This window comes from Phoenix dactylifera, chromosome 18, assembly GCF_009389715.1.
Source record: "Phoenix dactylifera cultivar Barhee BC4 chromosome 18, palm_55x_up_171113_PBpolish2nd_filt_p, whole genome shotgun sequence".
NCBI lineage: Eukaryota > Viridiplantae > Streptophyta > Magnoliopsida > Arecales > Arecaceae > Phoenix > Phoenix dactylifera.
This window is the reverse complement of record NC_052409.1, coordinates 804,234-823,472: the sequence shown is the minus strand read 5'-3', so window position 1 is coordinate 823,472 and position 19,239 is coordinate 804,234. Positions and strand designations below refer to the sequence as shown.

The window sequence follows — 19,239 nt, the reverse complement described above, 5'->3', positions numbered from 1 at the left end:
AAAGACGAATAGTATAGTTGACCAAGTGGCCTTCTTTGTGGCTCATTATTTTGGTGGGTTCCTCTAAATAAACCAAGCATAGGGTTCCTTATTTTCTTTATGAGGCGTTGGTGTTAAAAAAAAAAAAAACAACAACAAACTGGATTAAAAAAAAGTATGGCCGTCATAATTGTAATGGACTACAGTAATTTTATTGAAATTTTATGAGCCCTTGTCCAAAAAAAAAAATGATATAGATATACCATCTCATAAAATTATATTTTATCTTGAAAAACAAGACCAATTCATCCCATGCACTTACCCCTTTTCAGCGCACAATATATCTATTGTGTTATAGGTTTTCTACGTGAACAAGATATTATTATCTACTAGTTTCATCTCATGTTGATGGCAGCACAAGCATGACTAAGATAAGTAGGGAGAGAAGTAACAGTATAAGTTAGATTCATCACAATTTAGACAAATATTATTATTTCTAATTGAATATATTTGTGGGGATTTCACACATGTAGAATTTTGATCAGCTTTAACATGGATAGATATGATTTTGGTTGGCATTGGCTAGAATATTAAGAGGATTTTGGGATACAATGCAAGTAAATATGGTCTCCATATGTTTCTTTGTTCTCACCTCCTCTAACTTCATCTTGATTCATGGAGAGGATTAGACATGCCACTTTCTTCTTGATTTTCGTATTCTTTTCTATTAATATAATACTATATATAATATAGTACTATCTCTCTCTCTCTATATAAAAGTCTAACATGTGAGAGGGAGGGGAGAAACTTTACTCTACCGTAGGTGGAGAGTATATTTATCAAATTTTATTAAAGAAATTTAACATTTGTGTCACATCCATTCACGAGATGGTCCTTCTTCAAAATAGATCGTTTGTACACGGCAGATGCCAATTACTTATTTATTGTAAACATCTTTCAACTAATATATAACACAAATACCCCATCGGACCTTATTTGGTGTGGCAGCAAAACATGCACAACCTTTTTTTTAAAAAAAAAGCGGCCAGATGCCTAAGCCTATGCCATGGATTACTTTCCAGGGAGAAGCCACAAGCAATTTATGGTTGTTTCCTTTTTGAAGAAAAAAAGGAGAAAATTTAAACCCCCAATCCCTCGATCTAAATTTATTTTGAAAACTGCAACAAAAAAAATAAGAATAAGTTGTGGATAAATTTTCAAATAGATATTTTGAGATTTGAAATTTCTTATTGCCAAACCAAATACGGTCTAAGAACATATATCTTGTGAGGATAATCAAACTTAAGTATATGAATCCAAGCAAAGGCCGTCTATAATATACATGTTACTCATTTAACTAAGATAGCATGTAATTTTTTGCCTCATAAAATCTATCTTTGTATGCACATGAGTGCCCTGATCTTATCCCTATCATTGGAATGCAGGCCAGCTGATAGTTTGTCGAATGTGATTTTATGATAAAAAAATTTAGAAATTAGGGCCGCCTCTTTAGTATTCTTCTTTAGTATCTCTACTATTGGAATGCAGACTAGCTGATAGTTTGTCGACTGTGACTTTATGATAAAAAATTTAGAAATTAGGGCCATCTCTTTAGTATTGCTCTGTAGTATCTCTACTATTGGAATGCAGACCAGCTGATAGTTTGTCTACTATTGGAATTGAAGAGATTATTAGTTGGATCATGTTCATTGCTGACCAATTCAACTAGGAAGCAGCATAGCCAAATACGGATTAAAAAAAAAAAGAAGCCAGAACCATGTTGGCTTTTGGAAGGATTAGTCCACCGGCTCAGCCGTTGGCTTGGTCCAAATAAAAATTCCGCCCTAACCCGACGGTCCAACGCTAATCATTGAGCCTATCGATGATCGACCAATGGGGGGGTTGGACTGGCGAGATTGAGCCGTTGGAAACTTTGGAACGCCGATGCTCCGTCGGATGAGATCTCTCGCTCCCTCCTCCTCCCCCGATTTCCCGGGTTTGATTCACCCAACCTCTCCCTCTCTCTCTATTCCTGCTGCGTTCCCACTCGGAGCCCGTGGTCGACGCGACGAACGGCCACTCTTTCTTCCCCCAACCAGGAAGACCGAGAGACTGCCATACTTCGTCTTTCTCTCTCGCGCTCTTCTCGGGGATGGCGGTCGAAGGAGGAGCCCAAAGGCTTAGGACGCGGCGCCTCTCTCTGCTTCTCGTACCGGTGTTCCTCGTCGGCAGCGTGGTTCTTGGAGAGGATCATTCGTCGTCGTCAGGAGGAGGGGAGCGAGACCTTTACGCGTCGAAGCTGTCGGGGATCATCATACCCGGGTTCGCGTCGACGCAGCTGAGGGCTTGGTCGGTTCTTGACTGCCCCTACTCCCCCCTCGACTTCAACCCTCTCGACCCCGTCTGGCTCGACACCACCCGAGTAATTAATTATTAACCCCCCCAAAAAAACAAATCTTGTTTCTTCCCGTTTCTTTCTTTCTTCTTGGGTTCTTGTCTGTTTACTGCGCCGGATGAGTGCGGATGCTTGATGGATGCCTTCTTTCTGATAGGTTTTGGTCAAGACCGTTTCTTGGTGGGATGTTTTCCTTGACTCTCGCTCTCTAGCGATTTTTCATAAACTTTTGTTCTCGCTGGATTCTTATTGGTTTTCTACACTGAGTTTGACTTTTTCGCTCGAGATTGTTTCTTGTCAGGATGTTGTACTCTGCTCCCGTTTGGTACCATTGTCCTTTTGAGTTCAGTAAACTCCGAGTTAAAAATTCAAAGCCAATTATGGACAATCCAAATTCAAGTTAACTTGATCTATACTACAAAAAGTGGCTAGAAACTAAAATTTATAAATTTTGGTAGTTTCTGACTTAATCATCAAGTAAGTATCAAAATGGATTTTTTTAATAGCATGATACTATGCTTAACTATGATCTAACAATTAAAACTTAGTGTCATATTTTATGATATATAGATCATGATCCTATGTGTCACATTTTTCCCAACTTGATGCATACATTAGAGACCACCAAAATACATAAATTAAAACTTAGTGTCATATTTTATGATATATAGATCATGATCCTATGTGCCACATTTTTTCCAACTTGATGCATACATTAGAGACCACCAAAATACATAAATTTTGGTTTCTAGACATTTTTATAGCATAGATCATGTTCAATGGTTTGAATCTCCAATTTGAATAGCCTTCTATTGATTTTAAAATTGTTAACGCAATTTTCAAGGAGTTAACATGAAGTGTGTGGCCCAACTTTTTTTACATTCTTTCTTTAATATATATATATATATATATATATATATATATATATATATATATATATATATATATATATTGTTATTGGATCTTACGTTTTTATTATGCTGAATCTGGGATTACGGTGGTGTCAATGCTTGATCGATGCATTTCCCATGGCAAGGTTTGCTCAAGATCATGTCTTGCTACGTGGGTCTTTTCCTTTGTTTACATTACACACTGTTTTCACACTGTTTTGTGTTGCAGCTTCCTCTTGGTGACTCTTAGGTCCTTCCCCTTCTGCTTTGATTCTCTTCTTGTTAAGATGTTTTCTTTGCTGCCAATTCCCATCAATTTCTTTTTTACTTTCTTGTAGTCTTCTTTTTTCTTCCCCCCTCAAAAAAGGTTCTGGGAATTTCAAGCTGCTTTGCCCAAGGTTTTATTAAGGTGCCGTGCTCTTTAGTCCCACAACCACCAAATTTTCTTTTAGTTTCATTATGATCTCTCTTTTATTTCTTGTATTGTAGGTGTGCTTGGTGGTGCTTCTGCTTTTCAAAAGCCCCTTTTTTCAAAAACTAGATTAATAGAAAACTACTGTCTAATATATTAACATTTGGCAATCACTTTTTTGTAACTACCTTTATAGATGTGCTTACCATATTTGAAAAATATGGAGCAATCTCGCCAAAAAAGCAGCTAAAAGTTAGTTTTCCTAATAATGCTTTTTTGACTTCTGCTTCTCCAGGAAACGCTTCTTAGATAATATTTCTAAATGCCTAACTTTTTTAGAAGGTACCTTTTTTAACTAATTTTACATTAAAAGATGCAAATGGACTTTCTTAAAGCAATACAAACATGACCTATACTTGGACTGGATTAACTTAAATACTTCATTGATTTGTCACTGCAGTTCCTCAGTGGCCACACATAACCATGTGTCACATGTCAAGAAAGTTTAGCCTCACTATTTTCTCAATGCATAAGTTTAACCTTTACCTACATAAGTGACAAGTATGATTTTTTTTGCTATTCATGTTAATTGATCATATAGCTTCAAGTGTTTAATTCTCATACTTGTAAATTAACTTTTTGGCGGTGTTTGTTTCTTATGTAGCCAAGTCCATTTTTAGGACTGTTTATGAGCTGATGGTATCATAGAACATGTCAAGATGTGTACCTTAATCATGACTTCTGCAGGTTCTTTCTGCTGTAAATTGTTGGCTTAAGTGCATGTTGCTGGACCCTTACAATCAAACTGATCACCCTGAATGCAAATCAAGGCCTGACAGCGGTCTTTCTGCTATCACAGAACTGGATCCAGGATATATAACAGGTAAATGCCTGCTTATTTTAGTTGTTGATCTACTGCCGAAATAGTGTTTCTTCAGCCTGCATTTCCTTCACTAAGTATGAGGTAGCTCATGCTTCTTTGTGCCTAGTCAACTTATTGGCTTTTACATTGTTACATGAACATGTCTCGTAATGGATGTTGGTATATTCCTCTGTTCTCTTATTTTTATTTACTTTTTTTTTGTCATGAATCCAGGACCTCTTTCTTCCGTTTGGAAAGAATGGCTTAAATGGTGCATTGAATTTGGAATCGAGGCTAATGCAATTATCGCTGTTCCATATGATTGGAGGTTATCAGCATCAAAGCTTGAGGAGCGAGACCTTTACTTTCACAAACTAAAGTTTGTATATTTCAGTTATATTATTTTGCTTATTTTCCAAATGATTTCCTTGCCAATTGCTGCAGTAGTGTTTTTTCTATGTCTATTTACTTTCAGTAGCACCTCTAATAGAAATTTGCTTGATGCCTTTATTTCATTTAATCTTTCGCATATCTTATCAGCGGCTCTGATGTTGTACTCACTTTTAGGGAAACTTCATTGTTGCGGCCTGCCAATTCAGGTTAGCAAATTTATGTTGGTAGCTAATAACAACCATTGGTTGGACAAAGGTACTTCAAAAACTGATGGGGAACTGCTTTTGAAGGCTAAAATGGAACCAATTTTCAGAAGTCAGAAAAAAGTTTCGGAAACATAAATTTTGCAATTCTAATTCTTCACATGAAGCTGATATAACAAATTTATTGAAGAAAGAGTGAATAATATCTAAATGCCAACTGCCATACTGTTTGGACATTATCAAGCAAAATTGAAGAAATTTTGGTAGTGGATATAGGGCAACGGCAGTGATTGGCATAACAAGTCATAAAGTCTGTAATTAAATATCTTTTCTCCTTTCCCTTTGACAGGATGGTAAGCTCATAGAACCTAATGTTCAGTGATTTTGTTCTTGTTCTTCATTTTCCTTGTTGTCACCAAATTGCAACAAAAGCATCAGTGAGGCCTACTTCTCCCATGCGATACCTAGCAAAAAGCTTTACCATCTCTAAATTCACGACATTTATTGGATGGATATGTTGAGTGATGAAATGGTTAAACAAGTTGTGCTGTTAGTTTTAGAACAAAGTTTAATCTAAACCCTTACAGACTGAACTTAAATGTTAATTAGTTTTTTTTTTCCTGAAGGGAAAAGGTTAATTAGAAATTGTTAAAATCATTTTTTGTCATATGCTCCCAAAACCTTCTTTTTGGCGCATGGAACTTGTATGTTTATCTTTTTGCTAAATCAATAGATACAATATCTTGATGTGAAGTTTTTTAGGGGATGAAACCCCCATAATCAAGATAACTTGAAAACATATAGGATGATGAAAGAAATCTCATAGTTGTTATATCCAAGCAAACTAATAGTCATCAAATGAGGTAAATAGTTCTAATTTGACTCATCAGCTTTTTGTTTCCGTTTTGACAGATGAATGCAATTTGCCATTGCAAATCTTGAATTCTCAATCAACCAGATTCTTTCCTGGTACAATGAATCTTGGAGACTTTCTCTCTACTCACAAGTTAAAATTGTGAAGCTATAAGGTAGGATTTGCCGGCCACCATTTACAGATTAGGTGTCATGGTGGGCTCCTTTCTTACACACAATCACCTTAGCATGGTATACTGAACTGGTCCGTACCGGCCGATTCAGCACGTACCGTACTAGTACCGTGGCCAACTGGTACGGTTCAGCTGTGGAAAATGATTTTCAATGCGTACTGGTGCGAACCGATCCGGTTCGCATTAGTACGCGCGGGGCAGTGCGCCCGCGTGCGTGGGAAAGAAGGAAGAGGAAGAAGAGGAAAGAAGAGGAAGAAAGAAGAGGAAGAAGAGGAGAAAGAGGAGGAGAAGAAAAGAAGAAGAAGAAAAGAGGCTGGGCCTCGGGCCGACCGCCTTCTTCATACCTCGACGAGGATCACCCCCCTCCTAAGATCCTTTCGCCCCTCCTTGCTTGGGAAGAAGGGGGGAAATAGAGGAGAAGAGAGGAGGAGAGAGGAGAAGAAAGGAGAAGATTCAGAAAGAATGAAGAAGAGAAGAAAAAGAAAAAGAAAAGCAAGAATTGAAATATCATGGTCACTAGCATGGTATATATTATATCATTTTGTGCCGATGGGCAAGTACTGGCATGATAACATACCAAGTACTGGCTTCCAGCTGGTGCTATGCTACTGTTGTGTGATCATTAGGCACTGGCATGGTATGTATTACACCATGCCGACTTCTAATTAAATCCATCATTAAGAGGAAACTGAAAGATTTTAATTCTAAGGCATGGATTTGAATTAGAATTTGATGATGGATTCTCATATTTGCTTCTGAATTAGAGTGTACATAATGAAGATTGGAGAGTGATGGCTTGCATTTTTCCGTTTCCGATTCATTTTGCATGCTTTTTAGTTTTTCCTCCTATCTTGCCTCATATTCTGTTTGAGACAGTTGATTATTTGTACTTTTTCAACAGTTTAATTATAATTAGATGCTTCTAATAATCACTTTAATTTTTTATTTTACCTTGCAGGTTAACTTTTGAAACTGCACTTAAACTTCGCGGGGGTCCCTCTTTGGTGTTTGCTCATTCAATGGGAAACAATGTTTTCCGCTATTTCTTAGAGTGGTTAAAACTTGAAATTGCACCAAAGCGTTACATCCAATGGCTTGATGAACACATACATGCCTATTTTGCTGTTGGTGCGCTCACTTTGCTTTCGTATGGGTTTTCTACTTGAACACTTGGCTCTCTACCTTATGCTTTTGGTTTGGTGATTTAATTTCAGGAGCTCCTCTTCTTGGTTCTACTGAATCAGTCAAGGCCACTCTATTCGGATTTACATTTGGTCTTCCAGTTGCCGAGGTACATTCATTTGCTCTCCTTAATGCATACCTCAGCTATGTGCCTTTTTTCTCCTTTTCCTGTGCTACTGCTGGTCACAGATTTATCTCCTATGTTAATAGAATTCCTAGTTGGTTACATCATTTGGGAGACCCTTGGTGAGAATGCTTCAGGAGCACCGCGTATAGAAGGCACAAATGTCAATAGTTGATAATATTGGCCAGAATAGCTTTCTGGTAATGCTAATGAGTTATAATTTAGCAGACTATGGTGGTCTTGCTTCTTGGTGTAGACATTTTCTTGCTTTTCTCTTTTCCCGTCAAAATCAATTGAACTAGTTAAACTTATTTTTGTGCAAACACACATTATATAAATTGAATTTCTTTTTTGCTTTAGCTAATTTCAGGAAGTGGCTTACCTTTTTGACATTTGGTATATGGAGGGGGAGGCTCTCCACTCTGACATAGTAGAAGCTAAAGTTATGAGATGATCGCCTGTCCCTTGGATTGTTGGTAAAAATGGGTATTTAATGTGCCACATGAAACATTAAATATAACTTACAGTATAGTGCCTTTCTTAAGGAAACATAAGCCTACAGTATGGAACACTTGTCAGCAACTTCAGGAGTGGAGACAACAACATCAAGCTTTCTATTTTACTAACAAGGGCAAGCAAGATCTTTGCCATGCCCTTTTGTTGTTCAGTGAATGTGTGGAATCGACTCTTTCCTTGTTGAGGATATATGTTGCTTCTACTATCAAAAAATCATTGATTTGTGAATTTCAAAATTTACTTAAAAAAAATTTACTAATAAAAAATGGGTTATGGAGAGATTACTAGAATTTAGGCGTTAAGCTATAATGATTTTCTGACTATGCAATGAGGAGATTCTCTTGATGCCACTCAAATCCGTGTCCATATGGTTGCAAATTAAATGGATCCAAATTTGATTCTAGGAATGAAGGGAATTCCTTGTTGGCTTGATATAACGTCGGAGGCAGTCTTAGGTAGGAATGAGAATTTGTAAAGCTGACTCTAAGGACTTGTTTGGTTCACAGGAAGAGGAGGGGGGAAAGTGTGGTCAACGGGAACATGACAAAGTAGCTTATGTTTGGTTGAAGATTTCAAATGAGAGAGATGGGAAAGTAGCCTTCCCATAGGAATAAGTTTTCCACCTCCTTAGAGATATAGAAACCCATGCGGACATGGGAAACCCACTTTCCCAACCAAGGTAAAATCCTTTTTTTCCCCAAAAATGCCCTTAATCCTAATAACTTATGTCCTTCCTTGTAGCCTATTTGTTAAGGGCATAAGAGATTTTACCCAAGTTTTACAAGAAAGTAGATGCTCAACCAAACATAAGTCGCTCCGAAAAATGTGCTTCCTATGCCACTTTTCCGTGGCCAATCAAACATGCCAAAACTACTTTTCTAGATATAATATACCCAGGTATCAGCTTCCCAAGAAATACATTCCAATGAGGTAAAATTCTTCCCGTGAACTAAACGAGTCCTAAATCGTTGGGGAAAGTTATGATGGTTAAGGTCATGATTGTTATTATGAATACATATATAATGTAGTAATATTTAGAGTTTGCTAGCTCTTACCATGAACTTTGCTAAATGATTATTCTAAGATTTTCTCTTTCCTTTCCAAATGCGAAAGCCATGTATTTTACAGGCTTAGGCATGTTCATTTAGATATACTTCGTATACTTTTTTCTCCTTTCTCACTGATGAAAATTAACAAGTTAATTACTTCTTCTCCCACATTCTTTCATAATTCTTATGTAGTCATGTCTGATTGTTGGACCTGTATATGTTTTGGTCCTAGGCAAAGGTGCCTAAGGGGCTTCTGAACAACTAGAATAGGGTGCTGAAATTGAAGGACACTAGCAGACTTAAAATCCTAAATACCAAATTTCTTGAAAAGAAGTATAACCCATTCCCTTGTTGCCATAATTTCGACTATTTGAAGGTTTTCACTTTGCACGATGCCTTATTAGGTTAAAATTGGGAAAGATTATTAGCAAGAGGTTCGGCTAATTAATAGCAAGTAGCTAACCTATTGATTTTGCAATTAGATGTATCCCATTATTATATGCCCATGTTGTCCATTCCACTTCCATTGCATAGTGTGCTTTGATTTGGATGCAACAGGTCATCTTCTAATACTTTCTTTTCGAGTACATCTCCTCTGTTGCTGATGCTATTCTATGCGGCTACAGTCTTTTACACTCAAATTATTGACTTGGTCTTAAGGCATTCTGGGCATGCTGCCCTTATTCACAAGTATTTGATAAACCTGTCTTATGTTTTAACTAGTACATTTTATCAGGGAACGGCACGATTGATGTATAATTCATTTGGTTCTTCTTTATGGATGATGCCATTCTCAAAGTACTGTAAAGCAGATAATGTCTACTGGAAACATTTTTTTGAGGAAGGGGAATATCGTCGTCATGCTTACCATTGTGATGAAATAGAATTTCAAACAAACTACTCTGGTTGGCCGACAGAAATTATAAATATTGAGCTTCCTTCTATTCAAGGTGCCTTTTGATCTCTCTCTCTCTCTCTCTCTCTCTCTCAAAGAAGTACTATTAAGCTCTATGTGTAGTCAATTTACTGTTTCAATCTGCAGGCTCAGATGCTTATCCATCAATCTCGGATGTAGCTCAGGACATGACTTCTAGCATGGAATGTGGAAGACCTATTCAATTATCTTTTTCTGCTAGAGAAGTTTCTGATGGTACCTTCTTCAAAGCAATAGAGGACTATGATCCGGATAGCAAAAGACTCCTGCACCAGCTACAGAAGTGAGTTCATCATTTTTCAGATACCCATTTTATGAACTCATGTGCATGTTGAAATGGTTGTATTCTCATGTGCACGGTGATATTATGGTTTGCATCATCTTATTGTGGCAAGTTATGCTTAGGTCTAGTTTTGCACCTTTGCTCAACCCACTATAGCTAATGCAAAGTTGCTCTCTTCTCTCTCCTTTTTCTCACACAAACTTCTACTTGTCTGTTTCTGCTCTTGCAAATGCTAATGAAGCAGAATTTCACCATCCATATCATTGGATGACTATCAAATTTGCTATTGCTGGATCCAGCTGCCACTTTAACCTGCTAGAGTTCTGATATCACTTGTTGGGATACCGGGTAGTGAATGATGATAAAATTTGGTTTGGCATCGCTCTTCAAAATTCTAATATGTCTGAGGCATAGAATGAAAAACCTAAACAATCTCTACATGGTGGACAATCCAAGTAAAAGAACCTTGACAGTTCAAGGCTGTGGATGGATGCCACAGCTACCATCTCAAATAATGATGAATTTATCTTAATTTTTAAGAGAAACATGTTATTGAAATCTGTAAACCTCAGGTACTACCAGGATGACCCAGTGCTGAATCCTCTAACACCCTGGGAGAGACCTCCACTGAAGAATGTCTTTTGCATATATGGGATTGATTTAAAGACTGAGGTATCACTTGTTTTGTCTGAACAAAGTAGATGTACATATTTTCTGCAAGCAAAATTAATATGGATTCCTTTCCAGGCTTCCAATTTTATCATCATTATTCTATTCTGCTAACTAGGTGTATTTATGTGGTGTACTAATCTTTATTTTTTTACGTATACAAATAATTCTTTACTTCTTTTATAATTCATTTAAATGCTTACGCATGTGCTGCAATTTCCTTTTTATCTTTCTTGTTATGATTTCCTTTGCAATGGATATCTGACACTTGCTGCTGGAAAACTGTTGCACTTGATATATCCTGGATTCACTTGCTTTATCTTTATAATGCCAAAGTTAACATAGGCTGTCTGCCAGTAGTTACATGTAGTTTTAATTTTACGATGGTGTTTATGCTGTTATACACTATTATTATGCCCTTAAACATATCATGGCATTCAAATGATACGGTAATTTTATCCTTGATGGATTCAAGATCTCACAAATTAGCTGCAATCTCTACTATTTTACAAATGTTTATGCAAGTGTCAAAATTTAGATTATGGAAAATAATGTCTAGACAATGTGCTCTCACCAAGGATTTTAATATTGCCTGTTCGATAAAGTAGTACTGGTATTATGATGTTCTGGTAGAAAAATGATATCCGTACAGATGCGAGAGACCTGTTCTCTCTTGAACCTGTCTGTACCCACCATATCAGTTGCCTATTGACAGATTCATACCGACCGCACCTATTGCTTTTCACTCTTCTTGATACTATCTCAGTTCGACCAGACTGTATCAGTGGTAGATCGTTCCGGGACAAAACTGGTACGTGGCTCAATACCAATGTTTAAACTTTTGGCTCTCAGATTCCCTTCAAAAATTTAAAAAGGGTTGCATGGGTTAATGGTAATGCTACAACATTACTGCAGTCAAAGATACTTTATGGTATAATGAAGAAAAGAACCTGGGAATAACTTGCAGAAGGACTTGATTCTTAAGTTCTATATTTTGCATTTTTCATAACTTATGATAACCAAGAAAAGTTGCTAATGCAATGCATTTGGGTCGGTATTAATTTATCCGCTTACATCAAAGAATTTAGTTTTTTTTTTAGCTATCAGCCATTCTTTTATTTATGTTGGAAAAATTCTGCAGCTATTCAGGATTATTAGCTGATGGATGCTCTGTTATATTTTATGAAACAGGTCGGATACTACTTTGCACCCAGTGGCAAACCATATCCTGATAACTGGATCATAACTGATGTTATTTATGAACTTGAAGGAGCCCTGCTTTCAAGGCAAGTGTCAACCCAGATCCAACTTATATATATCTAATAGTAACAGAAATAACATACATGTAGTACAGGAGTAGTAGTAGTGGTGGTAGTAATAACATTACCACTACTCGTCATCTTCACATGTGTGTGTGTCACTGTGATGCCCGTACTTCTAAATTACTAGAAAGTTGGGTCTTTTTATTGGTAAAGTTTGAACTCCCCAATAGAAGGATATATGTTTCTCTCTTCATTTGCATTTAATACAAGCTGGGAGGCCTAGCACGAGTTTTAGAGCAACACAGAAGAAGATTGAACTAGTTATTGCAAGAAATTAAACTAACTCTAGAAGTAAGAAAGCTAATATAAATTTTAAAATCTAAAGGTTGTGGAGTAAAGAAGGAATTGAGGGTTAACTAGGGATAATTAGTAGCCTACCTTGCTACCTAAGACCCTCGTTGTTGCTCGGAATCCATTGCATGTTATTGAACGAGACACCGATCTGCCAAAATCTACCTCGCCACCACCGATCTCCAGATCCACCAAGGCGCCCCAGAATCTACCAGAGTCGCGTAGAATCCACCATGCAAAAAATTTAAAGGGAAACCATGAGTTAACATGTACTCAAAAAAATTTTGATTGAACTGACATGTAAAACTAGGGTACATAGAGGGAGGGGTATTTGCAGGCTCTAGGGTCCATCAAATTATAGCAATGACTGGATACCCTTAGAGCTTGATCAAGAAATCGACAAACAAGTCCTAAGACCCCTAGAACAATTAATCTTACTGAAGGGGCAATTTTAGAAAAAAATTCATTCTGCCGCCGAGCCCAGTGCCATTAAATCGGGTCAGATGGCAGTTAGTTTGTCATCAGATTTGATGGTGAACAGGGTGTCATTAGATTCTAGGCTCTGAGTCTGACTTGATTTTGGACGTTGAAGTTGATGCCATCCTAATTTTTCAGATGATGTATGGACTGTCATTGGAACAAGCTGAGTTGTTGGACTGGGTTGCTTCAAAGGCCTTTTGGAAGGTTTTTTACCATAAGATCGTTCTAATAGCGAATTTGCTTCTGACAGCAAACTTTGTGCCGTCGCCTAACCATTTGGTCTGTGCCTGGGCCTTGGCTGGTTCCTGCTTGCATCAACTTTTTTCCAGATGGACTTGGCTTTTTTGAGGGGCGATGGAGGCATGTGCGATGTTAAAGGGTATTTTAGTGTTTTAAACGGTTGTTCGGCTCCAGAATTTATGTGTCTTCAACTTGATAGCTATGATTAGGTGGGGGAAATCATTGTTGAAGTTTGCTTAAATCATGGTTCTTGGTGCCTTAAATGCTCCTCTTCATTGCTGGAGTCTTCTGCTGCATAGAGGTAGGCTAGAGTATTCCATTGTTAAACAATAACTGAGTGATGGAAAACGAAGCTCCTTGCAGCAGTCAGGTTATTTTAGTTTGTGCAAAGTCCATATTAGTGCTTCAGTTTCTTCTGCATTGCACTATTAAGCGGTTTTCAAATTTAAGGGTGGATGGTTGTATGTCTCATTTGTCGCTTATCAATATAATTTGTTTGTTGATGGTCATTGAGGAACATGTTTATTTCATCCAAACCAAGAAATCTTATTCCAACTGAGTGGGAATCTAGCTAACCTTCTTGATACGCTGTCACTGGAATGAGACAATGTTTTGGAGCTTGGACCTCTTTGTCGGTAGCAGTGGTCAGCTTATATTAGGTTGCATAAAAAATCAGAGCCTGAGATCAATATCATCCTGCTTATTAGAGTACCATGATGCTTCAACATGAAGTAATGGACCATCTTAACTGCTAGATCAACTAATTCTCTTGGACATATTAGTGAAGTTGAGAATCTTTCAGCATCTTCAACTTCATTATTTTACATTACAATGTCTGCATAATTCCATTGGAGAGCCCAGTATGGATTGGAAATGATGATAGGTCAGGAGAGAACATGAAGAATATGATGAATAAGAGACAGGTGAATACATAAAAAGGTATAAGCAGGATGTCTTAGAATAAGTCAAGGTTTGGACTTGAGCCAATTACATTATGAGGCAGCAATTCAAGTTCAATAAAAAGAAAGGCTTCGAGGTGACAATAACCGCAGGTTGTCTTCCCAGTGTGGTCAAGAATGATGATATGTTACCAGGTATAAGTATCTTGCTGAGAATTGTGCTAAGGATGTATTGGTATTTCATATGCTCATTATGTGTCTGTAATTGTGTTTTATCAAAAAATATATCTAGTCAGTCTGTGCATATCTAGTATCAGTTATAATGGTACAGTCACTTCTTTTTTTGAGAGAGAAAAGGAGGGAAACCCAGCCTTACTGTATTACCAAGCCCAAATTTTTGAGGATGCACCACCCAATACTCGAATCCAGAACCTCTATTGCTAAGTGGAGGGGTGTGACCATTGGGATAAACCCCAACTCACAAGTGATACCACCATCTTGATTCTTAACTTTATTGTTTGTGACTACAATAGAATAGTTTGTCTTATCAAACTTCATTTTTTACACAATATTCTTCATTCTCGTGTCTGCCTATCTACCTAGTAGTTTTGAATTTTTTTGGAACTTATCATTTGGATGTAGTGCTTTTATTTTCATTCTTAGATTTATTTTTTGTATATATTCTTATCAGATCTGGTAATTCAGTCAGCGGGAATCCTGGAGCTGTGAGTGGGGATGGAACCGTATGGATGATAACTAATCTACATCATTTAGTATATGGATGTCTTTAGGATTTCGATATAGAATTAGAGTATATCTATATGATGCCCAATATTCCCAAAATTAGTTGGCATTTAGTCATCTGTTATTGAAGTTCTACTTGACAGGTTTCATATAACTCCCTCTCGTGGTGCAAAACCTGGCTTGGTTCCAAAGTAAACATAACAAGAGCTCCACAGGTATACTAATGGTCTCTTAAGCCACATTGAGAAGGTGCACTTATATCTCTCCATTGCTCTTCTATTTTTCAATGTAGGCTTTGTAAAGCTTTTGCTGACTGGCACTAAACACCACCATAGGAATGAATGAGAAGAGGATAGAAAAGCTGAAGCTATATAGATGGGATAAGGACTTCTCTATATTGATTCAGTTTTTGCTTTTGTTATACTAATTCTTTAACATTACTTGCTAGTTGTAATTTATGATTATTAGCTTATCACATTCTTGTTGTATCAATGTACTGGCTGTTGAACACTTCTGTGCATGAATATAGTTGGAAGGGCGATCCAGTTGAGGCATACTAATTTGAAGCTAGTAAATTCACCCATCAAAGAATTAATCAGTTGAATAATGAACTTGGAATTAACAGAGAACATTGGTTGAATATACCATTGTCAAATGATTTGGATTTTTGAGGATTCAATCCTTGAGTTTCTACATTAAACATTCCACTGTTTCAACTAAAACATTTGAATTTTTGGACTTCTGAACTTGTGAGCTGAAATATAGAATAAGCTAGTTTATGTCCAAACTAAGGCTAAAACTTTCTAGGAGAGATGTTTGTTTCAGCCAAGTATATAAACCATGTCCTAGAATGCTGAAGATGCCCATATCACAGAGTATGGAACTTGAATTCAACATCACACCAACTTTCAAAGGTAATAGCAAAGTTTTCAAGGCGCCACTTATACTATGTGAGGCACATATGCGTTTAGGATCTTGTGACCTCTACACATTTTATCCTTGATTTTCCATCTTGCTTTCATGCTTTCTTATTACCCTATTTCAAGTTTTGATTAATAGTACCTTATTTGGATTGAAATGAAGTTTCGATTCAGAATTATGGCTTGGTCTTTTGAAACTCTTTATACTTTTGATATTTTCTTGGAAGCATGTTCTTTATCAATGCAATATGTTGTGCTATTGTGTAGACTTATGCCTGTATCCTTATTATTGGTAGTGCAGTCTGAACATGACGGATCGGATGTTCAGATAAGCCTGAATGTAGAGCATCATCAGGATGAAGACATAGTTCCAAACATGACAAGGACTCCCCGTGTCAAGTATATAACGTACTATGAAGATTCTGAAAGCATTCCAGGAAGGAGGACAGCAGTTTGGGAACTGGATAAGGGTATGCTGATTGGTCAGATCTTTAATTTTTAGGATAAATTGATTGTTTTTATTTTTTGAATTTTATTTTCGGCAACCTGATGATTTAGAGCCTTCTTAGCATCATTTGAAGCCCTAATCACCTGGCCGTGAGTTTGAAGTGTCATTAATACAACCTGTTTTGCACCAAAACAATATCCACTCAAAAAAAGTTACAATATTTGAAATATGTGATTGTGTTCCATATGATTGTTCGTTTGCTTTCTAATCAAATTAAAGTGGCACATGGACTCTCCTAACCCAGCTATGTTCACATTATGACTTTCTTATGCTGATATCTCTTAAAAAAAAATTCTGAAGGAATTATAACTTTAATTTACTAGTGAGAAAGAGTTACTGTGAACCCATATTTATTCTGTATGAGATTTACTCTCTAAAATGCCAAAAGTATAGATAATGGAATATAAAATAATTATGAATAAATTACAAAAACCCTTTTGAAGTTTACGTTTATTACACTTACACCCAATAGTTTGTAAAATCTAAACTTACACTTGATTAAATTAACGGTGTTAGTGAAACTATTTACCTCATGTGAAAAGTCTAAATTGCTCTTGAGTGGGGTGGGGTGGGGTGGGGGATGCTTATGTTTCCTTATATCCTTGGTGGTTGTTATGTTACTTAAGGTTATTTTGATTATTTTTGATTTTTTTTTTTCTGATGCGGTATTTGAGTTCTTTTTAAGGTTAATGGTTTGACTAACATTCTGTCAATTTATAGATTAAAGTGTTGGATAAAAATAAATTTCGGGGAGATAAGTGTTGGTTTTTCAAACTATCGGGTGTAAGTGTAATTTACCCTTGATCTCAGAGTTTTTTTTCTAATTTAATCAATAATCAAATATCCCAAGATTGCTGTAAGGTGCGTCACTTCAGAAACAAGTTGCTTTGTGTCTATTATTTGGCCATGGAAATAAGATTAATAAGGATTCATGACAATCCTGAAAAATGTGTAGACATGTTAATAGCTTACACTATTTATTACGTCATTGCTTTCCAATTAGAATTGATATGATTGGTGATTCTCAATCATTCCAGAGGTGGAATATATGTATGAAGGTGAATTTACATTATACTCCTTGGTAGAAACTGTTTGGATAGGGAGGCTACTTACTAGAGAGAACCCTCTGCTAGAAGATGCAAGTTCTCCGTGTTTCCCTGCTTTTGTTCAAATTTTCCTTGTGTAGTTTTATCCTTGTATAACCGTATTATGGTTAACTTTTGTTCTTAAAATCCTCGACGTAAACTGGGGTCCCTGATTATCATCTCTCTTTTACAGCAAACCACAGAAATCTTGTTAGATCTCAAGTTTTAATGCGTGAGTTATGGCTTCAAATGTGGCATGATATACATCCTGATGCAAAATCAAAATTTGTAACAAAAGGTATTATCCCCATCATGTGTTTTTTCTGTAATCTTCTTCTCCATTTGAGTTCTGGAGTTCCTAAAATTGGCATGCGAGCAGCCAGGCGTGGTCCATTGAGGCATGCAGACTGTTACTGGGATTATGGAAAAGCTCGGTGTGCCTGGCCTGAATATTGTGAATACAGGTTATGTATTTGCCTCTGTGTCATTTCTTCTATCTGACTTTGTTTTCTGTATCAAATGTCTCATTCTAGATGCTAATCCAAATGGTAATTCAGGTATGCATTTGGTGATGTTCACCTTGGGCAGAGCTGCAGGCTGAAGAACTCTTCCACGGACCTCCTCTTGCACTATCTATAGAGTAAGCTGCTCATTCTCTCAGTCAATTATTATTGTTAGAAATGCGTCAAAAAAAATAACTCTTTTAAGGCCTTGCACACTGCAATCATTTTTGCATGCTAATATCCTGTTTCCTACTGCATCAATATTGTCACAACTCGCAACCCATTTTTGCAAGCTTCTTGTTCAGCAAGATCAAAATTTTCCATCCTAATCAGTATCTGGTCATGATTGAGCAGGGTAAGATCTTCTTTGGATGGACAGCTTTTTTTGCTTTTCCTTTTTTTCTTCGCATGTGACTTTTCAACAACACCAGAATAATCACTGAAGAGCAATTGATCCTACTTGGGTCGGAAAAGGAGACAAATGAGATGTACACTACACTAACTGGCAGCTCGCAAATGTACCAGTTGATCTTTTTCCTCTCTGAGAACTTTGTTGGCCAATTCTTGGAACTTTAATGACATCCCTGCTGGGCCGCCCTTCGGAACTCGAAAGACATCATTGGTTTGCCACAACAGCAGGAATGGCTTGAGTGCATGCGTGCATCGTGCGAGAAGAATTGCAACATGTTGTACCTGTGGCATAATTAAGCATACTTAAGCATCTACATACACCAATGTTTTTCTAACCGTAAAATTGTAAATTTACTTTATTAAATGAGTTTGTAGTTCGCCGCAGACTACCATCTTCCTTGTTCTTGTTCGAGTTCTTGCGAGATTCATTTCTGTAGCAGCAAACAAACTTCTGATGGATGCTTCGCCTGGATATCGTATGGTACAAATAATGATGATAGATTTGCTGAGACTGCAAGGTGTCAACTGAATAGCAGGTTATAAGGATCATTGGGGTGATGTTCCAAGAAGTGCTCTCTAGTATCAGCTTGCAGAGGTCTAAAGACCCTTAAAACAATTCCTTGGTTTTATTTTATTTTACAAATACAGATATGGATATAAATATTAGTTAGAAGTAAAAATTTATATCCATATCTATTTTAAATGGATACGAATATTAAAAATATGGATATAAATATAAATATAACTCAAAAAATTAAATTTTATAATCGTAGAATCCAAGATATTACTATATATATAATAAATCAAGTTAAGATCATGTTATTGTGGTTATGTATTTTTTAAAAAAATTTATTAGTGTTGTATAGGATTAAATAGAGTTAAAAATAGAATTAGATATT

At 36.7% G+C, this 19,239-nt stretch overlaps 1 protein-coding gene across 10 annotated transcripts; it reads left to right on the top strand.

Annotated features, from left to right (window-relative positions):
- Positions 1 to 1,887: 1,887 nt before the first annotated feature.
- On the top strand, positions 1,888 to 18,737 carry LOC103706944 (phospholipid--sterol O-acyltransferase). 10 transcript variants are annotated; one of them, XR_005506782.1, is made up of 17 exons: positions 1,888 to 2,401; positions 4,424 to 4,559; positions 4,773 to 4,917; positions 7,139 to 7,308; positions 7,395 to 7,471; positions 9,788 to 10,001; positions 10,094 to 10,268; positions 10,841 to 10,940; positions 11,653 to 11,748; positions 12,129 to 12,223; positions 14,861 to 14,894; positions 15,057 to 15,128; positions 16,130 to 16,303; positions 17,620 to 17,724; positions 17,806 to 17,890; positions 17,984 to 18,065; positions 18,359 to 18,737. XR_005506782.1 is itself a non-coding variant. In XM_039115306.1 (17 exons), exons 1-16 carry the CDS (start codon positions 2,132 to 2,134, stop codon positions 18,063 to 18,065), a joined length of 2,025 nt encoding a protein of 674 aa, XP_038971234.1. In that variant the 5' UTR covers positions 1,888 to 2,131; the 3' UTR covers position 18,066; positions 18,284 to 18,737. The 10 variants fall into 10 exon arrangements, 6 of the variants coding, with proteins under 6 accessions (XP_038971234.1, XP_038971232.1, XP_038971231.1 ...); XR_005506780.1 differs by having other exon boundaries at positions 14,861 to 14,912; positions 16,135 to 16,303; positions 17,810 to 17,890; XR_005506779.1 differs by having other exon boundaries at positions 14,861 to 14,912; positions 16,135 to 16,303; positions 17,810 to 17,890; positions 17,984 to 18,066; positions 18,284 to 18,737.
- Positions 18,738 to 19,239: the final 502 nt, after the last annotated feature.

Coding starts and splice junctions, on each gene's coding strand:
- LOC103706944 (XM_039115304.1), top strand. CDS start 2,132: ATGGCGGTCGAAGGAGGAGCCCAAAGGCTTAGGACGCGGCGCCTCTCT. Junction 14,913..15,056: donor CTGTGAGTGGGGATGGAACC/GTATGGATGATA, acceptor TCTACTTGACAG/GTTTCATATAACTCCCTCTC. Junction 15,129..16,134: donor ACATAACAAGAGCTCCACAG/GTATACTAATGG, acceptor TTGGTAGTGCAG/TCTGAACATGACGGATCGGA.